Source organism: Oncorhynchus clarkii, chromosome 29 (assembly GCF_045791955.1).
Source record: "Oncorhynchus clarkii lewisi isolate Uvic-CL-2024 chromosome 29, UVic_Ocla_1.0, whole genome shotgun sequence".
In the NCBI taxonomy this organism is placed as follows: Eukaryota; Metazoa; Chordata; class Actinopteri; order Salmoniformes; family Salmonidae; genus Oncorhynchus; species Oncorhynchus clarkii.
Genome location: NC_092175.1, coordinates 28,792,692 through 28,812,589, shown reverse-complemented (window position 1 = coordinate 28,812,589; position 19,898 = coordinate 28,792,692). Strand labels below are relative to the sequence as shown.

The window sequence follows — 19,898 nt, the reverse complement described above, 5'->3', positions numbered from 1 at the left end:
TAACAACTCATTTTCTGTTTTCCCCTCCCCCAGACAGTCCTAGCTAAATTCTCGCTTCAGAAATTGTTCTTTGCTATGAAGCCATTTTTGTTTCTTTTTGAATAATTTAATTTATAACTATCATTGCAAGGTACTGAATTTTCCCTCAAATTATTTGCTATCGAGATGAAAACCGCTGCATTGGACCTTACATTTCAAGGAGAACGCCGTTCTCATGGAAGGAAAAAAATCATCTAGCAGTCTCAAATTACTGAGGAATGAAGTAATAATTGCCCACATTCATATGTCATCAGACTAGTCTCAGGAATTAAGGGACGTGGTTAGACTAGTTGTTGAATACAGTCAGACATACACCATGTAGGACTACTCATCATTCTACATTGCCGTGTGGCATTTGATGCCACTGATTTAACGCAAAATGTCTGAAAACTCACTGGTCATGGATTTACATCTGCTGCCATCAAATACCTTACTATCCTAACAAAATTGACATGCATAACTAGGGCCAGGAGTTTTTCCTCCTGCCCATGTGACATGAGTCCAAACAGGAAAAAGTCTGGCCAATAATTCTATCAGGGCTCATGGTTAGGAAACCTTTTGGCCCTACACCGAGTGAGAGAATGCAGCCCATTATAACTGAGTGGCAGTAGCCTGCAGGGAGGTGGAGAGCTGTTGCTTACCTCTAGCCGTCCAGTGTCAGGCTGGAAGCCGCGGGCAGGGTCCTCTGTGGTCACACGGCATTGGATGGCGAAGCCATTGATCCGGATCTTATCCTGCTTCAGGCCCAGCTCTGGCAGGCTACGCCCCTCACACACACGCAGCTGAGCATGAACCAGGTCCACACTGACAGGAGAAAGAAGGGGGAGAGTAAAAAGATCATTTTACTGTCAAAATTGACAAGGAAAACACAAGAAAATGCACTCTGTTGTGCCTAAAGTAACCAGCCCAGCATGTCTATTCCCCTACATGATGCACAGACGTGGTGGTGACTTTCACAACTGATGTGAAGATGCGAGTTCAACACCTTTCCATTTCAAAACGTGATATTGGGTTCATGAAAACACCTTCAGTGAAGTTAAAGAAAAAAAAAAAAAAAAAAAAACTTGTTACATTAACAGAAGTGATTGTCCATTTCATTCTAATTAAGAAAAAGGTGTAGAGAATCAATTCTGGTCATTTGAACTTAGGGCTCCAAACGATATGCAGGAATGTTTTTTACTGGTCATAGAGAAAACAAATCCAAGTTTATGATACCACTTTTCTACTCCTCTTTGACTGGCTAAAAAGCATATGTGCATGTCTGTGCCTCCAGGCTGAGGGAATATGTTGTTACTAAATGAAGAGGAAGGGACACAGTTTCTTAAATTAGTGATGTTCAACATTAAAAAGTAACGAAGTGTCTTGGCTGGAAATTGTTTGTATCAAACCACATTTCCATCCAGTTATGCGCATTAAGTCATACCGTATCAAAAACATTTTTTTTAAAGACAGCTGTGATGGAACCAGGTCGTTTCGATACAATTTAATAAAAGCCGACAAATCATTTATTTGTTCAACATGGTGGGATCTGTGAGTCTGTAAAAGTAATTCTGAGCGAAATAGCAGGGGTAATGCCCATCATATCCACCATATCAAAGTAAACTTAGTCACACGAAATGGTGTGTGGTCCTCCCACTACGACTGAGGAAATGATGCAATTTATTAGGCTAAAGATAAGTATGATTAACTGCACAGGGTGGTGAAAGTGCACATGTTCTTCATGCTCCTTTCCAATAAACTTTGAGGGTCTGACTGGTGAATTGATAGATGCTTGACAAAAAATTGAAAATGCGATGGAAACGCATTGAACTTAACATTTTTATTCGGTACATGAAAACATAAGCGAAAAAGTACATTGTGTGCACTAAGTCTTCTCACACTGATTTTTAGTCCATTTGGTGGAAACACCAACAGTGGGAAAAAGTGCAGATTTTCTTTGTGAATTTGTTTGAAAAATTTGTCACCAGTTCAATGGAAACCTAGCTATGAAATTGAATTATTTTGACTGGTAGTGACACACTTTATGAACTCTCAAACACACAGGCCAAATGTTTTAATACAAGACATGACAAAGATAATTTCAGGCCTTGGAGTAGACTGGATACTCTGTCATAAAGACAGAATATCTTCCAAACCGACAGAACCAAATGCAGGAAGAACTGTACAGGCCGAGAATAAATGACAACAATATTTTCATACTTGCATTTAATTTATACCATTATTTCTTTGTTGGCAAAGTTTCCCCATCACCAAATTGTACGCAAATATAAATCATAAGATCATGAATAACCAAATACAAACCTATCTAAAACAGGAATACTCTTCCCCAGGCAATACATTTGATGTAGAAAAAGCACTTACAAAGTAAGACAAAGAATCTCTCTACAAACAGGGTCAAACTAAAGTGTTCATTGTAAGATAATTGCGCAATTGTATAATTTAGTTGCAGCCTGGAACATGACATTTATGTAGCGGTGTTCATTCTCAACAGACGAGTACCCGGTCATACGTTTCATCTACTTGATGAGGTTTCTTTCATTTAGGAGTAAGTGGCCGCATTTCAAACATAATAAATAAGTCAACAGGCGTAGGGCTCATCTGGTGAGATCACTTGGGGGGGGGGGGATAAGCAGCTTCTGCCTCATACGTTTCTTCTCGACTTAGGCATTGTGAAATATCTAAGATGCACAACTGTGTTAGCTTAACCAACGTCTCGAACACATAACAAATGGGGGCAGTAATCCCTTTAAACATGTCAGACATGCTGTAAACAGTGAGTCCCTGCTTTGTTCTGTTACCTAATCTAACTCCTATATCCAGAGACCACAAGACGGACATTCTGCTACAGTTCCAAACAGTGTTGGGGTGGTAAGAAAGAAAGAGGACAATAACAAGAAAAATACAGAAGGAAACAAGGACAGAGGAGAGGCGGAGGAGACTGCATTGCACAAAACCAAAGATGTGATATGAGATAGAAGCAGAGGGAGGGAGGGGGAGAGAGAAGGGGGGGGTTCCTATATACAGTCTGATTTCCTATTCCACTTTAATTGCTGATGCCATGCGGCGCTGGTGTGGGGGAAAATGCCCCTCTCCGCATAATAACCTAAAATCCTTCCACTGAAAGTCTCTCCGCTTTACCCCATCGCTATATGGATAAGATCCAGGTCATCTTTAAACCAGCCCCAACACATCAATCCGTTGACGAGCTTTCCTCATCCTTGTGTGCCAGTTTAGTACCCTTCTCCCTCTCGCCGCTCGCGTTTCCCATTCCTAATTTCTCGCAGACTAGACAAATGTGCAGCTGCAATCTAGCCACAACTCAGTGATTTGAAACCCATTATAGGGTCAGTGACAGACAGCCTATAATGACTGAGCTGTAGACACACACTGCAGAAAGAGAATTTAATTGAGGGAGAGGAGTGGGAAGGAGAATTGTAGTAGTGCAAATGCTGAGAGAATTGAGGTCTTCCATAAGCCTGAATATGTAGAAGGGAAAGCACAACACTCCACCCATAGTATGTGTGTGTGTGATATATATATATATATAGATATATATATATATATATATATACATATATACACACACACATACATACACACATACATACATACACAGCATTAAGTATTTAAACCCCTTCTCTTTTTCCACATTTCATTACAGCCTTGTTCTAAAATTGATTAAGTGTTTTCATCAATCTACACACACTACCCCATAAAGACAAAGCGAAAACAGGTTTAGATTAGAAATGTATGCTAATATATTAAAAAAAATATATGAAATACCTTATTTACGTAAGTATTCAGACCCTTTGCTATGAGATTTAAAATTGAGCTCAGGTGCATCCTGTTTCCATTGATCCTTGAGATGTTTCTACAACTTGAAGTCCACCTGTGGTAAATTCAATTGATTGGACATGATTTGGAAAGACACACACACACACACACACACACACACACACACACAGCAGTGAAATTGTCCAAAGAAACAGCGGCCTCCATCATTCTTAAATTGAAGTTTGGAACCACCAAGACCCTTCCTAGAGCTGGGCGCCCGGCCAAACTGAGCAATCGGGGGAGAAGGGCCTTGGTCAGGGAGGAGACCAAGAACCTGATGGTCACTGACAGAGCTCCAGAGTTCCTTTGTGGAGATGGTATTTGTTATTTTATTTGGATTCCCATTAGCTGTTGCTAAAGCAGCAGCTACTCTTCCTGGGGTCCACACAAAACAATGACATAATACAGAACGTCATTAGACAAGAGCTCAAGGACAGAAGTAGATACATTTTTTTAAAAGGCACACGTAGCCTACACATCAATGCATACACACACAAACGATCTAGGTCAAATAGAGGAGAGGTGGTGTGCTGCAAGGGGTTGCTTTATCCGTTTTTTGAAACCAGGTTTGCTGTTTATTTGAGCAATAGGAGATGGAAGTTCTCTGCAATAAGGGTTCTATATAATACTGTACATTTTCTTGAATTTGTTCTGGATTTGGGGACTATGAAAAGACCCCTGGTGGCATAAGTGTGTGTGTCAGAGCTGTGTGTGTAAGTTGACTATGCAAACAATTTGGGATTTAACATGTTTCTTATAAAAAGTGATGCAGTCAGTCTCTCCTCAACTCTTAGCCAAGAGAGACTGGCATGCATAATATTAATAATTAGCCCTCAGATTACAATTAAGAGCAAAATGTGCCGTTCTGTTATGGGCCAGTTGCAGTTTAACTGGATCACAAATGGACAATAATCAAGATTAGACAAAACTAGAGACTGCAGGACTTGCTTTGTTGAGTCAACAAAACAAAAAAAGAGCATATTTTTATGGCTAGACCTCTCCCATTCTTTACAACAATCAAATCTATATGTTTTGACCATGACAGTTTACAGTCTAAGGTAACGCCAAGTAATTTAGTCTCCTCAACTTGTTCAACAGCCACACCATTCATTACCAGATTCAGCTGAGGTCTAGCACTTAAGGAATGATTTGTACCAAATACAATGCTCTTAGCTTTAGAGATGTTCAGGACCAGTTTATTACTTGCCAAAACAGACTGCAACTCCTTGTTAAGGGTTTCAGTGACTTCATTAGCGGTGGTTGCTGATGCGTATATGGTTGAATCAGCAGCATACATGGACACACATACTTTGCTTAATGCCAGTGGCAGGTCATTGGTAAAAATTAAAAAACAAAGAGGGACTAGAGAGCTGCCCTGCGGTACACCCCACGTTTGACATTTGAGAAGCTTCCATTAAAGAAAACCCTCAGATTTATTAGGTAGCTCTGAATCCACGATATGGCAAAGTTTGAAAAACCATAACACAAGTTAGTCAATAATTTCAAAGGCTGCTATGAATCTAATCTAGCTCCCACAATCTTATCAATTTTGTTCAACCAAGCAGTAATGTGTGTCAGTGCAGAACATGGTGAGTTCATTTCTCTATAAGCATGCTGAAAGTCTTAATTTGTTTTCAGATAAATAGCATTATATTTGGTCAAACACCATTTTTTCCCAACAGTTTGCTAAGAGCTGGCAGCAAGCTTATAGGTCTGCTGTTAGAAGCAGTAAAGGCCGCTTTACCACTCTTGGGTAGCGGAATGACAAAGACTTTCCTCAAGGCTCAGATTAAAAATGACAGATTGGAGTGGATATAGAGTCAGCTACCATCCTCAGTAGCTTTCCATCTAAGTTGTCAATGCCAGGAGGTTGTCGTCATTATTGATCGTTAACGATACATTTTTCCACCTCTCCCAAACTAACTTAACAAAATTAACTTGCACTGCTCTTCTTTCATACATATTTTTATTTTTTATGCATGAATATAATTGCTCACTGTTTGTCGTGAGCATTTCCTGCCTAAGTTTACCCGCTTTGCCAATGAAGTGATCATTCAAATAAAAATCGGCAACATCAAAAGGTTGTGATGAATAAGCCATCTGATTCGATTAAAGATTGAGTTGAATGTCTTGCTGCCCATTATTTTATTTAAAGTACTTGATACTGGCTTTCATAACAGTTTCTTCTTTTTGCTGAGTTTAAAATCACATAATTTCGCAATTTACAGTGTCAGTCAGTCAGATGTGAAGCCAGACTTAGCCACTCTTTTGCCCCATCTTGCAACCATAGTTTTTCAATTCCTCAATCCATGGAGGCTGAACAGTTCTTAATCAGTTTCTTAACAGGTGCATGTTTGTCACGGCTCCTCTGCATTGCAGGGGCGGTTCCACCTGCAGGCAGAGCCACTTTTTGAGCCACTCCTGCTTTTTCAGCCACTTGAGTTTGATTCTCAGTCTTCCAACTGTGATTTTTCAGCCTTTATTTCAAATGGTGGTGTCCCTGGTAGATCGCAACCAAAATTTTTCAATCAAGATCTTAAGAGACACTGGAGCTTTAGATTATTTTATTCTGGAATCTGTTTTGCCGTTCTCTAAAGAGTCTGATACTGGCAGTTGTGTAATGGTATGTGGTATGGGTTTAGTTCCATTCTCTTGTCCTCTACATGAAGTTACCCTAAAATGTGGTCTGGTAGAGGGTTATGTAGATGTTGGGGTTAGACCCCAGTTGCCAGTAGAGGGAGTCCACATGATTTTGGGGAATGACTTGGCAGGTAGTAAGGTGTGGGCAGATGGCAAACTAAACATCTGTAAGAAGCAACCTTCAGTGTCACCTGCAAGGGAATTGCCGGATCAAAACTATGTCTGAGTTATTTCTAGTTTGTGCGGTTACCCCCGTGGCCTCTCGTAAGGAGATTGAGAGTAAGCCAGAAAGTCTTGAGTTGCCAGTCAAACTCCAGACAGAACAGTTGACTAGTTCTAGAGATTCATTGATGGCTGAGCAAAAGGCCAATACTAACTTGGCTGATCTGTTTGACAAAGTTGTTCCTGATTCAGTGGCGAGGAATAGTGCTCAGTGTTATTTTCTTCTGGATGGGCTGTTGGTCAGGAAATGGGTTCCACACTATGATCAGGCTCTAGGAGAACCAGTCCTTCAAATAGTTGTACCTACTACTTCGAAATAAAGCGTTGCAACCTTCACATGGTGATGTGGCAGGTCATATGGGTGTTCGTAAAACTTATGATCGCATACTTTGTTATTTTTTCTGGCCACGTTTAAAGCGGGATGCATCTCAGTTTATTAAAACTTGTGATACGTGTCAGCGCACAAGCAAGCCAAACCAGGTTGTAAAGCCAGCACCTTGGTATCCAATACCAGCCATAGGGCAACCTTTTGAGCATCTTATTATCGATTGTGTTGGGACTTTACCAAGGTCCAAGTCAGGTCATAGCTACTTAACTGTTGTGTGTCAAGCAACCAGATATCCGGCAGCTTTTTCCTTGAGTACCATAACTTCAAAATCAGTAGTTAAAGCGTTAACTCAATTTATTTCAACATTTGGGATTCCAAAAATCATCCAGTCAGATCTGGGGTCTAACTTTACCTCCCATTTATTTGCTCAGGTTCTCAAACAGCTTAAAGTTAAACACAACAAGTCTACTGCATTCCATGCCCAGAGCCAGGGAGCTTTGGAATGTTTATCAAACTTTAAAATCCTTGCTTCGTGCATACTGTACAGAACTCTCTGCAGATTGGGAGGAGGGGTTACCTTGGCTGTTACTAGCTACTCGTGAAGTAGTGCAAGAAAGCACCGGGTTTAGCCCAAATGACTTAGTGTTCTTAGTTTAAAGTTAATAGTTTTGTTTACAATAAAGAACATTTTTTTAATTGGCCTATACCTGTTGTTCGCGTCCCATCATTTTTGCCACAGGCTATGAGCCGGCCTGTGACATTATCAATCATCCACATAAGTCACAAATTCTTTTGTATGACCATTTTAGGTCCAGCTGTTGGAACTTTGGCTTTCCTGGATATAGCTTTAGAACAAAGGTCTACAGCATTAGTAAAAATGTGATCGATACATGTGGATGATCTTGTTCCTGTAGTGCTTGAAAACACCCTGGTCGGTTGATTAATTGTCCCTAGGAATTCTAAGCAAACAGCTAGAGGCAGGGCTTTCTCCTATAGAGCTCAATTTTTATGGAATGGTCTGCCTACCCATGTGAGAGACGCAGACTCAGTCTCAACCTTTAAGTCTTTTATTGAAGACTCATCTCTTCAGTGGGTCATATGATTGAGTGTAGTCTGGCAACGAACCGCCCTTGCCGTCTCTGCCTGGCCGGTTCCCCTCTCTCCACTGGGATTCTCTGCCTCAAACCCTATTACAGGAGCTGAGTCACTGGCTTACTGGTACTCTTTCATGCCGTCCCTAGGAGCGGTGCGTCACTTGAATGGGTTGAGTCACTGACGTGATCTTCCTGTCCCCCCCCTTGGGTTGTGCCGTGGCGGAGATCTTTGTGGGCTATTCTCGGCCTTGTCTCAGGATGGTAAGTTGGTGGTTGAAGATATCCCTCTAGTGGTGTGGGGACTGTGCTTTGGCAAAGTGGGTGGGGTTATATCCTGCCTGTTTGGCCCTGTCTGGACGGGGCCACAATGTTCCCCGACCCCTCCCGTCTCACCCTCCAGTGTTTATGCTGCAGTAGTTTGTCGGGGGGCTAGGGTCAGTTTGTTATATCTGGAGTACTTCTATCTTATACGGTGTCCTGTGTGAATTTAAGTATGCCCTCTAATTCTCTTTCTCTCTCGGAGGACCTGAGCCCTAGGACCATGCCTCATGACTACCTGGCATGATGACTCCTTGCTGTCCCCAGTCCACCTGGCCGTGCTGCTGCCCCAGTTGCAACTGTTCTGCTTGCGGCTTAGGAACCCTGACCTGTTCACCGGATGTGCAACCTGTTCCAGACCTGCCGTTTTCAACTCTCTAGAGCAGTGGTTCTTAACCTTGTTGGAGGTACTGAACCCCACCAGTTTCATATGCGCATTCACCGAACCCTTGAAAAAAAAAATCTAATTCAAAACATAGGTATATATTTGACTGGTGCACAAAATGAACCGTGCATCAACATCACTGTGTTCAAAGAACAAAATCATCAAAACATTCACACAAAAACAAACATAATAATGAATATTTACTGCAAATCAGTGTGACTTCTGCTGTTGCCTTTCAGAGACCAGTTCAGAAATGCGCGGCTTCACCTTGGCAAGTGCCACTCATGTCATTTTCGCAACAAAGTCTGTTCCTTTTCTTTTCTTTATGTCCAGCATCCTCGAAAAGGATTGCTCGCAAAGATATGTTGTAACAAACGGTATGAAAATCTCCAGAGCTTTCTTAGCAATAACAGGGTACGTTACCATTTGTTGACACCAAAACGTTGAAAGCGTTGTTGTTCTGAAGAGTTGCTGTTGACATCTGTTGTCTCAACACTAAATGTGAACGGCTGTCTCACCCATGCTGGACATGACTCTTGTAGGGAAGTATCCGTCGAGAGACTTTGCAAGCTCATCTAAGTGCGTGGCAATTGCTTGCTTCAGTTCCGCGGGTACAGAAATGTCTCCGATTCCAGATACATCTTCGATCTTACTAACACAGTCGTCCAGCAGGGGAAAGTTTGCGAAGTTATTGTTCTCTGTTCGTCGTTTCCATAACGGTAGCTTTTTTTGAAAAGCCTTCAGGTTTTCCTCCGCTTCGATGATGTTGACTCCACCGCCCTGCATATTTTGATTGAGGTGATTGAGAGCTGCGAAGATATCGGCCATGTACGCTAAAATGAGAATGAACTCATGAAATTTTTTAAGCAATCTGCATGACAAAGTTGGTGCTCTTGCAAAAACAGGGCTAATTCCACACGCACGGCAAAAACACGATTCAGCACCTGTCCCCGGGATAACCACCTAACGTTAGAATGGTACAGAAGTACTTCGAATTCAGAGCCCATTTCTTTACACAGCTCACTGAAGATGCGATGCCGCAGAGCACTAGTTCGCACATAGTTCACGCATTCTACTACAATTTAATACTTCTGCCAGTTTTGGAGGCAAGGTTTTTGTTGCCAACGCATGCCTGTGCAGAATACAATGCATAACAATGATGTGTGGTGCATCGGCTTTCACTAGCGCACCAAAACCAGACTTTCTTCGCAGCATCCCACGAAAGATTGTTGTCTTTGAAGAAGTCATCCACAAGTTTCTTCACATCGGCTGCCTTAGTTGTTGTTGTAAGAGGCTTACAAAATAAAAATCTTCCTTTTATCACGGCGTCTTTCACATAGAGCACGAATACAGCAAGCTGGCTTAGATTGGAAACGTCTGTGGTCTCGTCGAGTTGAAGGCTGAATTTTGCCGGGCTCGAAATCAGATCTGCAACTACTTGAGCCAAGATGTCTTTGCTCATGTCCTCTATTCTGTCGCTGATGGTGTCATTTGAAAAAGAGGAATTTGGGATTTGGGACTTAACTTCAGCCTCTTTTCCCAGCATGATATTCGCCATCTTCAACACAGCTGGTTTTATGAGTGTTTCACCAATGGTGTGTGGTTTGCCCTGCTTTGCGATCAGGTAAGCAACTTCGTACGATGTTGTGAGGATCGGTTTGTTGATGGGTACAAAGCCGAGAACAGGCAGAGTAGCCTTTTCATCGAATCTGGCTCTCTTCACCTTGAATTCAGCTAGAGTTGTGTTCTTGTATTTTCCATCTCCATGCAGCTTAAGGAAGTGTTTTCTTAGTTTTGCCGGTGCTAGACTAGAATTGCTCAACATGGCATTGCATATCATGCAGTTAGGACACTGACTCCCATCACTTTCCGTTATACATGTAAATCCATATTGTACATATTCGTCCGACCACTTTCCTTTTTTGCTCGACATAGTAAGTATGAAGGGATTAAAATATTAAGAAAGAAATCACAAGACGTACCATCACAACAGTCACAAGTCGACTACTGAGCGCACCAAATTCCCTGCAGCACAGATAAGCCAAGCGATGTAGCGTGATCACCTGCAGCCAATGATGGCCAAGCGAAGCGTGTCATCACGAATCATATGAATCGGATGTGTGTCTTGACCTCCGCCGAACCCCTGAGACTGACTCACCGAACCCCTGGGGTTCGATCGAACCCAGGTTAAGAACCACTGCTCTAGAGACAGCAGGAGCGGTAGAGATACTCCTAATGATCGGCTATGAAAATCCACCTGACATTTACTCCTGAGGTGCTGACTTGCTGCACCCTCGACAACTACTGGGATTATTCACACATATGATTTAGATAGTGACTGTTAGCACTTGGTGACCTACAGCAACACCCGAAAAGAAAAGGCTTTAGATGTGCCAAGTGAGCCTGCAACCACAACACTTAAGATCTAAGCATTACAGGAATATGGCTCTGATAAGCATTTGTCTCTATAGATGTTATATCCTTGTATTTCTACTGATGTATAAAACACATTAATTATCTAAGGGAGTCTCAGAAATGGCTAATATATTAATGTTATCAGATGTTAGAAGGTTCATGAAATCAATAACTTGCTAAGGCTACATGTATTAATATGGGCTATTTTCAGCCCTTTCCTGGGTAGCTTATCAGAGAGTCATAATATTTAAAAGAGCAGACCAAGCAAGAAAAAAAATATATATTTAGCAGCCCATTAATAAATTGGTGTGGGCGCTGCGGGGTTGAGGCTACAAACCCATAGGCTTGGCTCGCTCTCATCCCTTGCAGGCTTCTGGGAGGGTGGACAATGAGTCTGTCGTAATGGAAGTACGCAATGTCTCCACAAGCTCTGGCAGCTTTCATGGCTGGGATCAGTTCTTCCCTCTTCTGGCACACTGTTCTGCTTACTGTTCTTCAGGTCCTGGACCTCTGGTCAGGTTGTCCATTCTTTTATTAGTAGAATCTGAGTAGTTGGACAAAACACTTTTCTTGCTTATAGGTCTCTTTTTGTTTAAAAGATCCTAAACGTGTGATAGAGAGACATCACTGGCACGGTCCTCAAATGGTACTACCGCTGGCTTTGGGCTTTGTTATGGTAGCTATCAACGCATGTTAGGCTGTTACTCCTCGCAATTCCAGACAGGGCAGGTCACAGGAAAATGTAAAACAAACAGCAGGGTACTAGACAGCCACAAACCAGGGACAATCTGCCGTCCCAGCCACAATGGCTAACCACGTTGTGGGCTGCGCTCAAGAAAACATTGCCAGCTTGATGTCCAGCTAGCTAGCAGCTAGGCTAGCTGTGACACCAAATAGCTCCTCAGACCTGTCCTTGGTCAACAGGATCACTGGAAAGATAGTTGCTGGGACTGCTTGTGATGCCGTCTGCGTCTCGGGAGCCAACATAAGCTAGGTAGCTACCATGAACTTCCAATATACTTTCAAACAAAACTAAGCCGTCCAGAAAGACAACCATCTCCGCAGCACTCCTCCAATCAGGCCTTTATGGTAGAGTGGCCAGACAGAAGCCACTACTGTAAAAAAAGGTACATTACAGCCCTCTTGGACTGCTAAAAGTCCTTTAGATGCCTCAGACCATGAGAAACAAGATTCTCTGGTCTGATGAAACCAACATTGAACTCTTTGGCCTGAATGCCAAGCATCATGTTTGGAGAAAACCTGGCACCATCCCTACAGTGACGCATGGTGGTGGCAGCATCATGCTGCGTGGATGTTTTTCAGCAGCAGAGACTGGAAGACTAGTCAGGATCAAGGGAAAGATGAACGGAGCAAAGTACAGAGAGATCCTTTGATGAAAACCTGCTCCAGAGGACCTCAGACTGGGGCGAAGGCTCACCTTCCAGCAGGGCAATGACCCTAAGCACACAGCCAAGACACCGCAGGACAAGTCTCATAATGTCCTTGAGTGGCCCTGCCAGAGCCAGGACTTGAACATCTCTGGAGAGACCTGAAAAATGCGCATATGTATATTCGCATGTATATACACACACACTTCTAAAAAACAGTTTTTGCTTTGTCATTATGTGGGTAGTGAGTGGATTAAATAAATGCTTCTCATCAATCAATTGTAGAATAAGGCTGTAAGGTAACAAAATGTGGAACAAGTGGAAGGGGTCTGAATACTTTCCAAATGCACTGTACATGGCCTCCATACAGCAGGATACTGTTCCTAGAGAGGTGATGTTATGGCAACGCAAGAAAAAGGATGAATGCACCAAAAAAGGACAGATGAACATTGACTGAAATGAGAGAAATGCTATTATGAGACTGGGGAAGTCAGAGTTTGAGGAGTTAACACATTGCAATTGCATGGGCCATTTCCAGTGATTCCCATTACCACACAACTTAGTCGGAAATGACAGAAGGGGGCCTTAATTGGTCTTAATCACTGTGACCAATTGAAAGTCATGATAAAAGGTGGAGGCAGACAGCCAAAAACAGAGCTGTCGTGTAATAACCTACTCACCAGAGCACTATATTCAGTCCTGAGAATTCAACCCAGCTGGAGGAGAACATGGCCAGCGGCTGGTGGGCGTGGCTCAAATGCCTTTTTGGTGAGTTTCCGAAATAAGAATCAAGTGCATTTCCAGACCCAATCACTCAGAGGGGTGCTCCCGCTGAATGCCAATTGCAGTCTGACAGTTTCAATTTCATGTGACAAGATGGACATTTATAATGAATGAACCTACATTCCTTCCACGCGACCAGACAGGCACAAATACAGAACTCTGTGCCAGGAGCACAGGAGAAACACACAAAAAAAAAACAATTCATATCAATTTGTGTGAGTCAGTGTTAAAAAATGATGCTGCTTTGCTTTCATCCCTCCTGAATTATTAAATAGAGGACTTTGCTGCATCTGATAAGTGCATGCTATTGTCAGTGTTTCACCTCTAAATGCATTTGACAGGTGAGATTAGGCATTTCATCATCTTTAGTGTCCAGAGTAGGAAGTCCAAATGACATAGCACTGCGAGACTATTTGTGGACTAGGATTCTGGCTCTTAATGTAGAACTCAGACAACCTGGACTGTGATTTATATGGAAAAGGAAAACGGCATAAGAACATAATGTTCTTAAGCATCTGCTATAGCAGTCCATTTACTTCATCGGTACGACACTTCTGTAAGGTTCCTTTGCGTTATCACAAAGCAAGATGTTCAGTCCTTGACTAAGTAGTATCATGTCTTCCCATCTGGTTCCTTTTCTTCCTCCATGATAAACTTTACTCTTCAATCAAGTTCCCAAGCAGAGGAAACCCAAGTCAACCATAACAATCAAGCAGAAAAAGCATTAAAAAAAAACTCATTCATTGGCTAGACTCACACTCCAAAGGGCTTTTTCTTTTGTCCACTCATCTGGAAATACTGACTAGATTACCTACATGACTATATGGATTTAAATTCATGTATATTACTTGTGATTTTATTTCAAGTAGGATAGCAGCCAACACGAAATGACTAATATTGATAACCATCTAGATGTCATCAATGTGACATCGGCAACAGCACCAGGACAGAGTGCCCTTCGCTCCCGCTTAACAAGCACTACCATACAGCAGGAGCGTGGGAAGTAGTTAACTAGTAGCCAACATCAAGTTGACAGTCACAGTAAGTATAAGCATACAACCTATGACGCAACAGTCCTCCCATCAATACTTCAAAAATAAACAAATTGTCAGTTTTATAACTGACCATTTAAAATTGTGTAAAACAGTGAAATACGACTCAAACTCATCCTCTGGCTTCAAAACAGAAGTCCAAACTCTTGCGGTACAGTAGTTGGCGTGGTAAGAAACAGCTAAAAACAGTACACTATAGCAGAGTGCTTTCCATACACTGGTCGTCATATTGGGCTGCAGCTACCACATTCTCAGTTGATGAATTAACAAATCACAGCACATATTGGTGGGTACACTTCCTGCTTTTACCTCCCGCTTTGCACCTATGGGTACACCACAAATGGCCGCCAGTCCACCCATTATGCCATAATTTACTTGAATACGGACACCCGTTCTGTGTTTTGCTATTCGAATGGCCAATTAGGGTCATCCAACATTTCATGACCTTAACAGCCCTAAGTTTGCCAGAATGTAGAATACCTACATGGATATGGGTTTGCCATGTTTTACCTACATATTGTTTTCAGTTAAGTTGACACAATGAAGCCATTTAGAAGTATTGGGACCCAACCTTTATAAAGACAGTGAGCAAAAGGACAGTCTTGCCACTTACCATGAACAGACATAATTTGACCAGACAGGGAACAGTCTTACAGGTCGTCAGAGAAGTGACATTGTAATGCCAAGTAACGGCCATGACCGACGCCGTGGCCTGCTCATTAACGGCCATGGCCTCCTCGTTAATGTCTGTAACTTACTCTGTGACCTGCTCGGTAACGGTGTGCTCCACCTGTAGGCGGGAGTTGACCTCGATGAAGTAGTGTCTTCCATGTTTATCCACCAGGAACTCCACCGTGCCAGCGTTCTCATAGCCCACCTGTACACACAGGACAAATCCAATTAGATGCAAACCTCTACTTCCTCACCTACCTGAGGACATGGAAAGACATTTGAAGAAATATGACTGGATTTCTTGGCAAATTCTTGGCAAACTGACTTATATTGGAAGAGTTTACACATTGTTTCAAAAGCTAAAATTAACTTCATACAAAGAAAACCAAGTCTCACGTACTGAATCAGTTTCTCCCCCCCCGCTACTACAGAAAACGAAATCTACAAAAAAAAAAAAAAAAAAAAAAAAAAAAAAAGGAAAACGACAAGACTGCCAGCTAATATCTACTGAAGACTGCGATATCCCATTGTGATTATAGTCATTTTTAGACAGCCTTAGAGCTCAGCCAAAGAGGAAGCAGGATTTAATATATCAGCCCATTTCCCCCTCCACAGCGCTGCGGGGTGTCAAAATAGCACTAGCCAAATTCGCTGAAATCTGAACTTGCCCAAAACTAATCTCTGCCAGCTAGGCAGGCACCCGCTCATCCATTCAGTCACCCACGTGAAGGTGCAGGCTCATGGCTAGGCAGTTCATGTCACACACAGGATAAGTGCTGTGTATGTACAGTGCCTTCAGAAAATATTCACACGCCTTGACTTTTTCCAAGGTGTTACAGGCTGAATTTAAAATGTATTAAATTGAGATTTTAGGTCACAGGCCGACACACCACATCCCCATAATGTCAAAATAAAAATGTTTAAAGATGAAGATATTTATATATTTTTTTGGTAAACAAAGGAGGCTGAAATGTCTTGTCAATACGTATTTCAACCCCTTTGCTACGGCAAGCCTAAATAAGTTCAGGAGTAAACATTTGCTTAACAAGTCAAATAAGTTCAAATGGGCTCACTGTGTGCAACATGTTTGAATAACTACCTCAGCTCTGTATCCCGCACATACAAGTTCCTTTTGTTGAACAGTGAATTTCAAAACAGATTCAACCGAAGACCAGCGAGGGTTTCCAATGCCTCGCAAAGGGCACCGATGGGTTAAAAAAAAAAAAAAGACATTCAATATCCCTTTGAGCATGGTGGAGTTACACCATCCAAAGTGTAATTACTATCAATACACAGTCAATACAAAGATGCAGGCGTCCTTACCAACTCCGTTGCCGGAGAGGAAGGAAATCACTCAGGGATTTCATCATGAGGGCAATGGTAACTTTAAAACAGTTAAGAGTTAAATGGCTGTGATAGAAAACTGAGGATGGATAAGCATTGTACTTACTCTGCAGTACTAACCTAAATGACAGCGTGAAAATAAGGAAGCTTGTAAATAAATAAAAATACTCCAAAACATGCATCCTGTTTCCAATACAGCACTAAAGTAAACATCACTGAGTACCACTTCATGGTGGTGGCTGCATCATGTTATGGGTATGGTTGTCATCTACAAAGGACATTTTTGGGGTGGGATAAAAAAATATTTAAAAAAAATGAAGAGCTTAGCACAGGCAAAATCCTAGAGGGAAACCGCTTGAAAATCTTTACCAATGATAAACAACCAACTTGAAAGACCTTAAAGAATTTCTAAAATAATAATAATAATGTGCAAATATTGTACAAAACAGGTGTGGAAAGCTCTTAAATACCTAGCCAGAAAGACTTAAAGCTGTAATCATTGCCAAAGTAGATTCTAACATTTATTGACTCAGGGATGTGAAACACCATGTAAATTAGATGTTTTTGTTAATTTATTGAACTTTATATATAGAAACACTTCACTTTGTCATTATGGGGTATTGTGTAGACGTGAGAAATAAAATATTGAATCCACTTTTAATTCAGGCAGTAACAGCAAAATCTGTAATAAGGGGTATGAAAACTTTTACAATAAATGTTTGGCAATAAAACTTCATAAAATGGAGTGCCACAGCATCAGTCATTTCAATCCAATTACAACCCCTGCCAGGGGGAGCGCTGCTTGCACCCATATTCCACACACAAAAAAAAAAAACAAAAAAATAAAAACACATTTTCATAGAACAGGCTGCATTTCATTATGGGCTTTGCTTGTATACTTATCCTCTACGGCAGTGGTTCCCAAACTTTTTATAGACCCCTTCAAAACATTCAACCTTCAGTGCGCTCAGCGCACTCTCAAATGGTGTTTTTTGCCATCATTGTAAGCCTGCCACACACACACACCACATGAAACATTTAAGAGTGAATATCACTTCCCATGAGCCGGGTTGTGACAAAGGGCTCTTATAGGACCAAGGCACAAATAAATAATTACTCTTTATTTAACCATCTTACATATAAAACCTTGTCATCAAAAATTGTGAATAACTCAGTTTAATGAGAAGGGTGTGCTTGAAAGGATGCACAACTCTGCAATGTTGAGTTGTATTGGAGAGTTTTAAATCATTTTCCACAGTCTGTGCCTGTATTTAGTTCTCATGCTAGGGAGGGCCGAGAATCCACTCTCACATAGGTACCTGGTTGCAAAGGGCATCAGTGTCTTAACAGCGCGATGTGCCAAGGCAGGATACTCTGAGCGCAGCACAATCCAGAAATCTGGCAGTGGCTTCTGATTAAATTCCATTTTCACAGAACCGCTTGTTGAAATTTCAATGAGGCTCTCTTGTTCAGATATCAGTAACTGGACTGGAGGCAGGGCATGAAAAGGATAACGACTCCAGTAGTTTGTGTCATCCGTTTCGGGAAAGTACCTGCGTAATTGCGCACCCAACTCACTCAGGTGCTTCGCTATATCACATTTGCCATTGTATGATGTGTGTGCAAATGAACTCAAGCTTAAAGACAATGATGGTAAAACCTGTATATTGTACTTGTTAATGCAGACAGAGAAGAGCTCCAACTTACCAAATCATAGCCTCAACTTTGTCCCGCACATTGAATCTAGTTGGAGTGTAATTCTAGATTCAGATCATTCAGGTGAGGAAAAAACATCACCCAGACAGGACAGTCGTGTGAGACACTCGTCATGCAAGTGGACATGATGCTCAGTAAAGAAGGCTCGTCTCTAAATTTAAAAAAAAAGTCAATACTTTGCCCTTGATAACCAGCGCACTTCTGTATGTAAAAGCGTTACATGGTCGATGCCCATATCATTGCATAATGCAGAAAATATGAGAATTCAGGGGCCTTGCTTTAACAAAATGAACCACTTTCACTGTAGTGTCCAAAATGTATTTCAAGCCGTCAGGCATTCCCTTGGCAGCAAGAGTCTCTCAGTGGAGGCTGCAGACCCAAGTGGCATCGGGAGCAACTGCTTGCATGCGCGTTACCACTCCACTATGTCTCCCTGTCATGGCTTTTGCGCCATCAGTATAGATACCAACACATCTTGACCATTAAAGTCCATTTGATGTCACAAAGCTGTCCAGTGGTTTGCAGAAGAGGATGTCTTAATTGACCCTCCAAAAACAAAGAACATATACAAGGAGCTGTGCATGCCAAGTCTTGACTCATCCAGCTGTAACGCATACAATTCACTGGCTTGTATGCAAAGCAGTAATTGTTTCAAAACGTCACATACACCTGGTTAGCAGATGTTGATGCGAGTGTAGCAAAATGCTCGTGCTTCTAGTTCCGACAGTGCAGTAATATCTAACAAGTAATTGAACAATTCCCCAACAACTACCTAATACACACAAATCTAAAGGGGTGAATGAGAAAATGTACATAAATATATGGATGAGCGACGGCCAAACAGCATAGGCAAGGTGCAATAGGTGGTATAAAATACAGTATATACATATGATGAGTAATGAAAGACAGGTAAACATTATTAAAGTGGCATTGTTTAAATTGACTAGTGATGCATTTATTAAAGTGGCCAGTGAGCCTCTCCGAGTTAGTGATTGCTGTTCAGCAGTCTGATGGCCTTGATATAAGCTGTTTTTCAGTCTCTCGGTCCCAGCTTTGATGCACCTGTACTGACCACGCCTTCTGGATGATAGCGGTGTGAACAGGCAGGGTGGTTGTTGTCCTTGATCTTTTTGGCCTTCCTGTGACATCGGGTGCTGTAGGTGTCATGGAGGGCAGGTAGTTTGCCCCCGGTGATGCGTTGTGCAGACCGCGCCACCATCTGGAGAGCCTTGCGGTTGAGGGCGGTGCAGTTGCCGTACCAAGCTGTGATACAGCCCGACAGGATGCTCTCGATTGTGCATCTGTAAAAGTTTGTCAGGGTTTTGGGTGATAATCCAAATTTCTTCAGCCACCTGAGGTTAAAGAGGAGCAGTTCAACACTCTTCACCACACCGTCTACGTGTGTGGACCATTTCAGAGGATAAGGAACGAGACCCAGGAGCGTGGACGAGACCGATGGGGCGGGAGCGGGGATGAGACGTGGTGGACACCGGCAGATAGGAACACTTGGCTTCCATCACCAATAACAGGTACTGTACATGCAAGCACAACAATTCAGAAACTAATCTGCTGTTTTAAATATGTCAATGCTGGCTGAGTTGACAACAAAAATACAGGGCTTTCAGTTGGAGAGAGTGCAATGGTGTGGGGGGGTGGGGGTGTTAAATG

The 19,898-nt window shown here is 42.1% G+C and overlaps 1 protein-coding gene across 1 annotated transcript in view; it reads right to left on the bottom strand.

Moving 5' to 3' along the window:
• Positions 1-19,898, bottom strand: part of LOC139388060 (pyruvate carboxylase, mitochondrial-like) — a 105,101-nt gene that overhangs the window by 71,997 nt on the left and 13,206 nt on the right. The window contains exons 8-9 of the mRNA XM_071134575.1: positions 15,257-15,375; positions 681-843 (exon numbers count right to left, since the gene is read on the bottom strand). Coding sequence (XP_070990676.1) covers positions 681-843; positions 15,257-15,375 — 282 coding nt within the window. The remainder of the gene's footprint in view (positions 1-680; positions 844-15,256; positions 15,376-19,898) is intronic.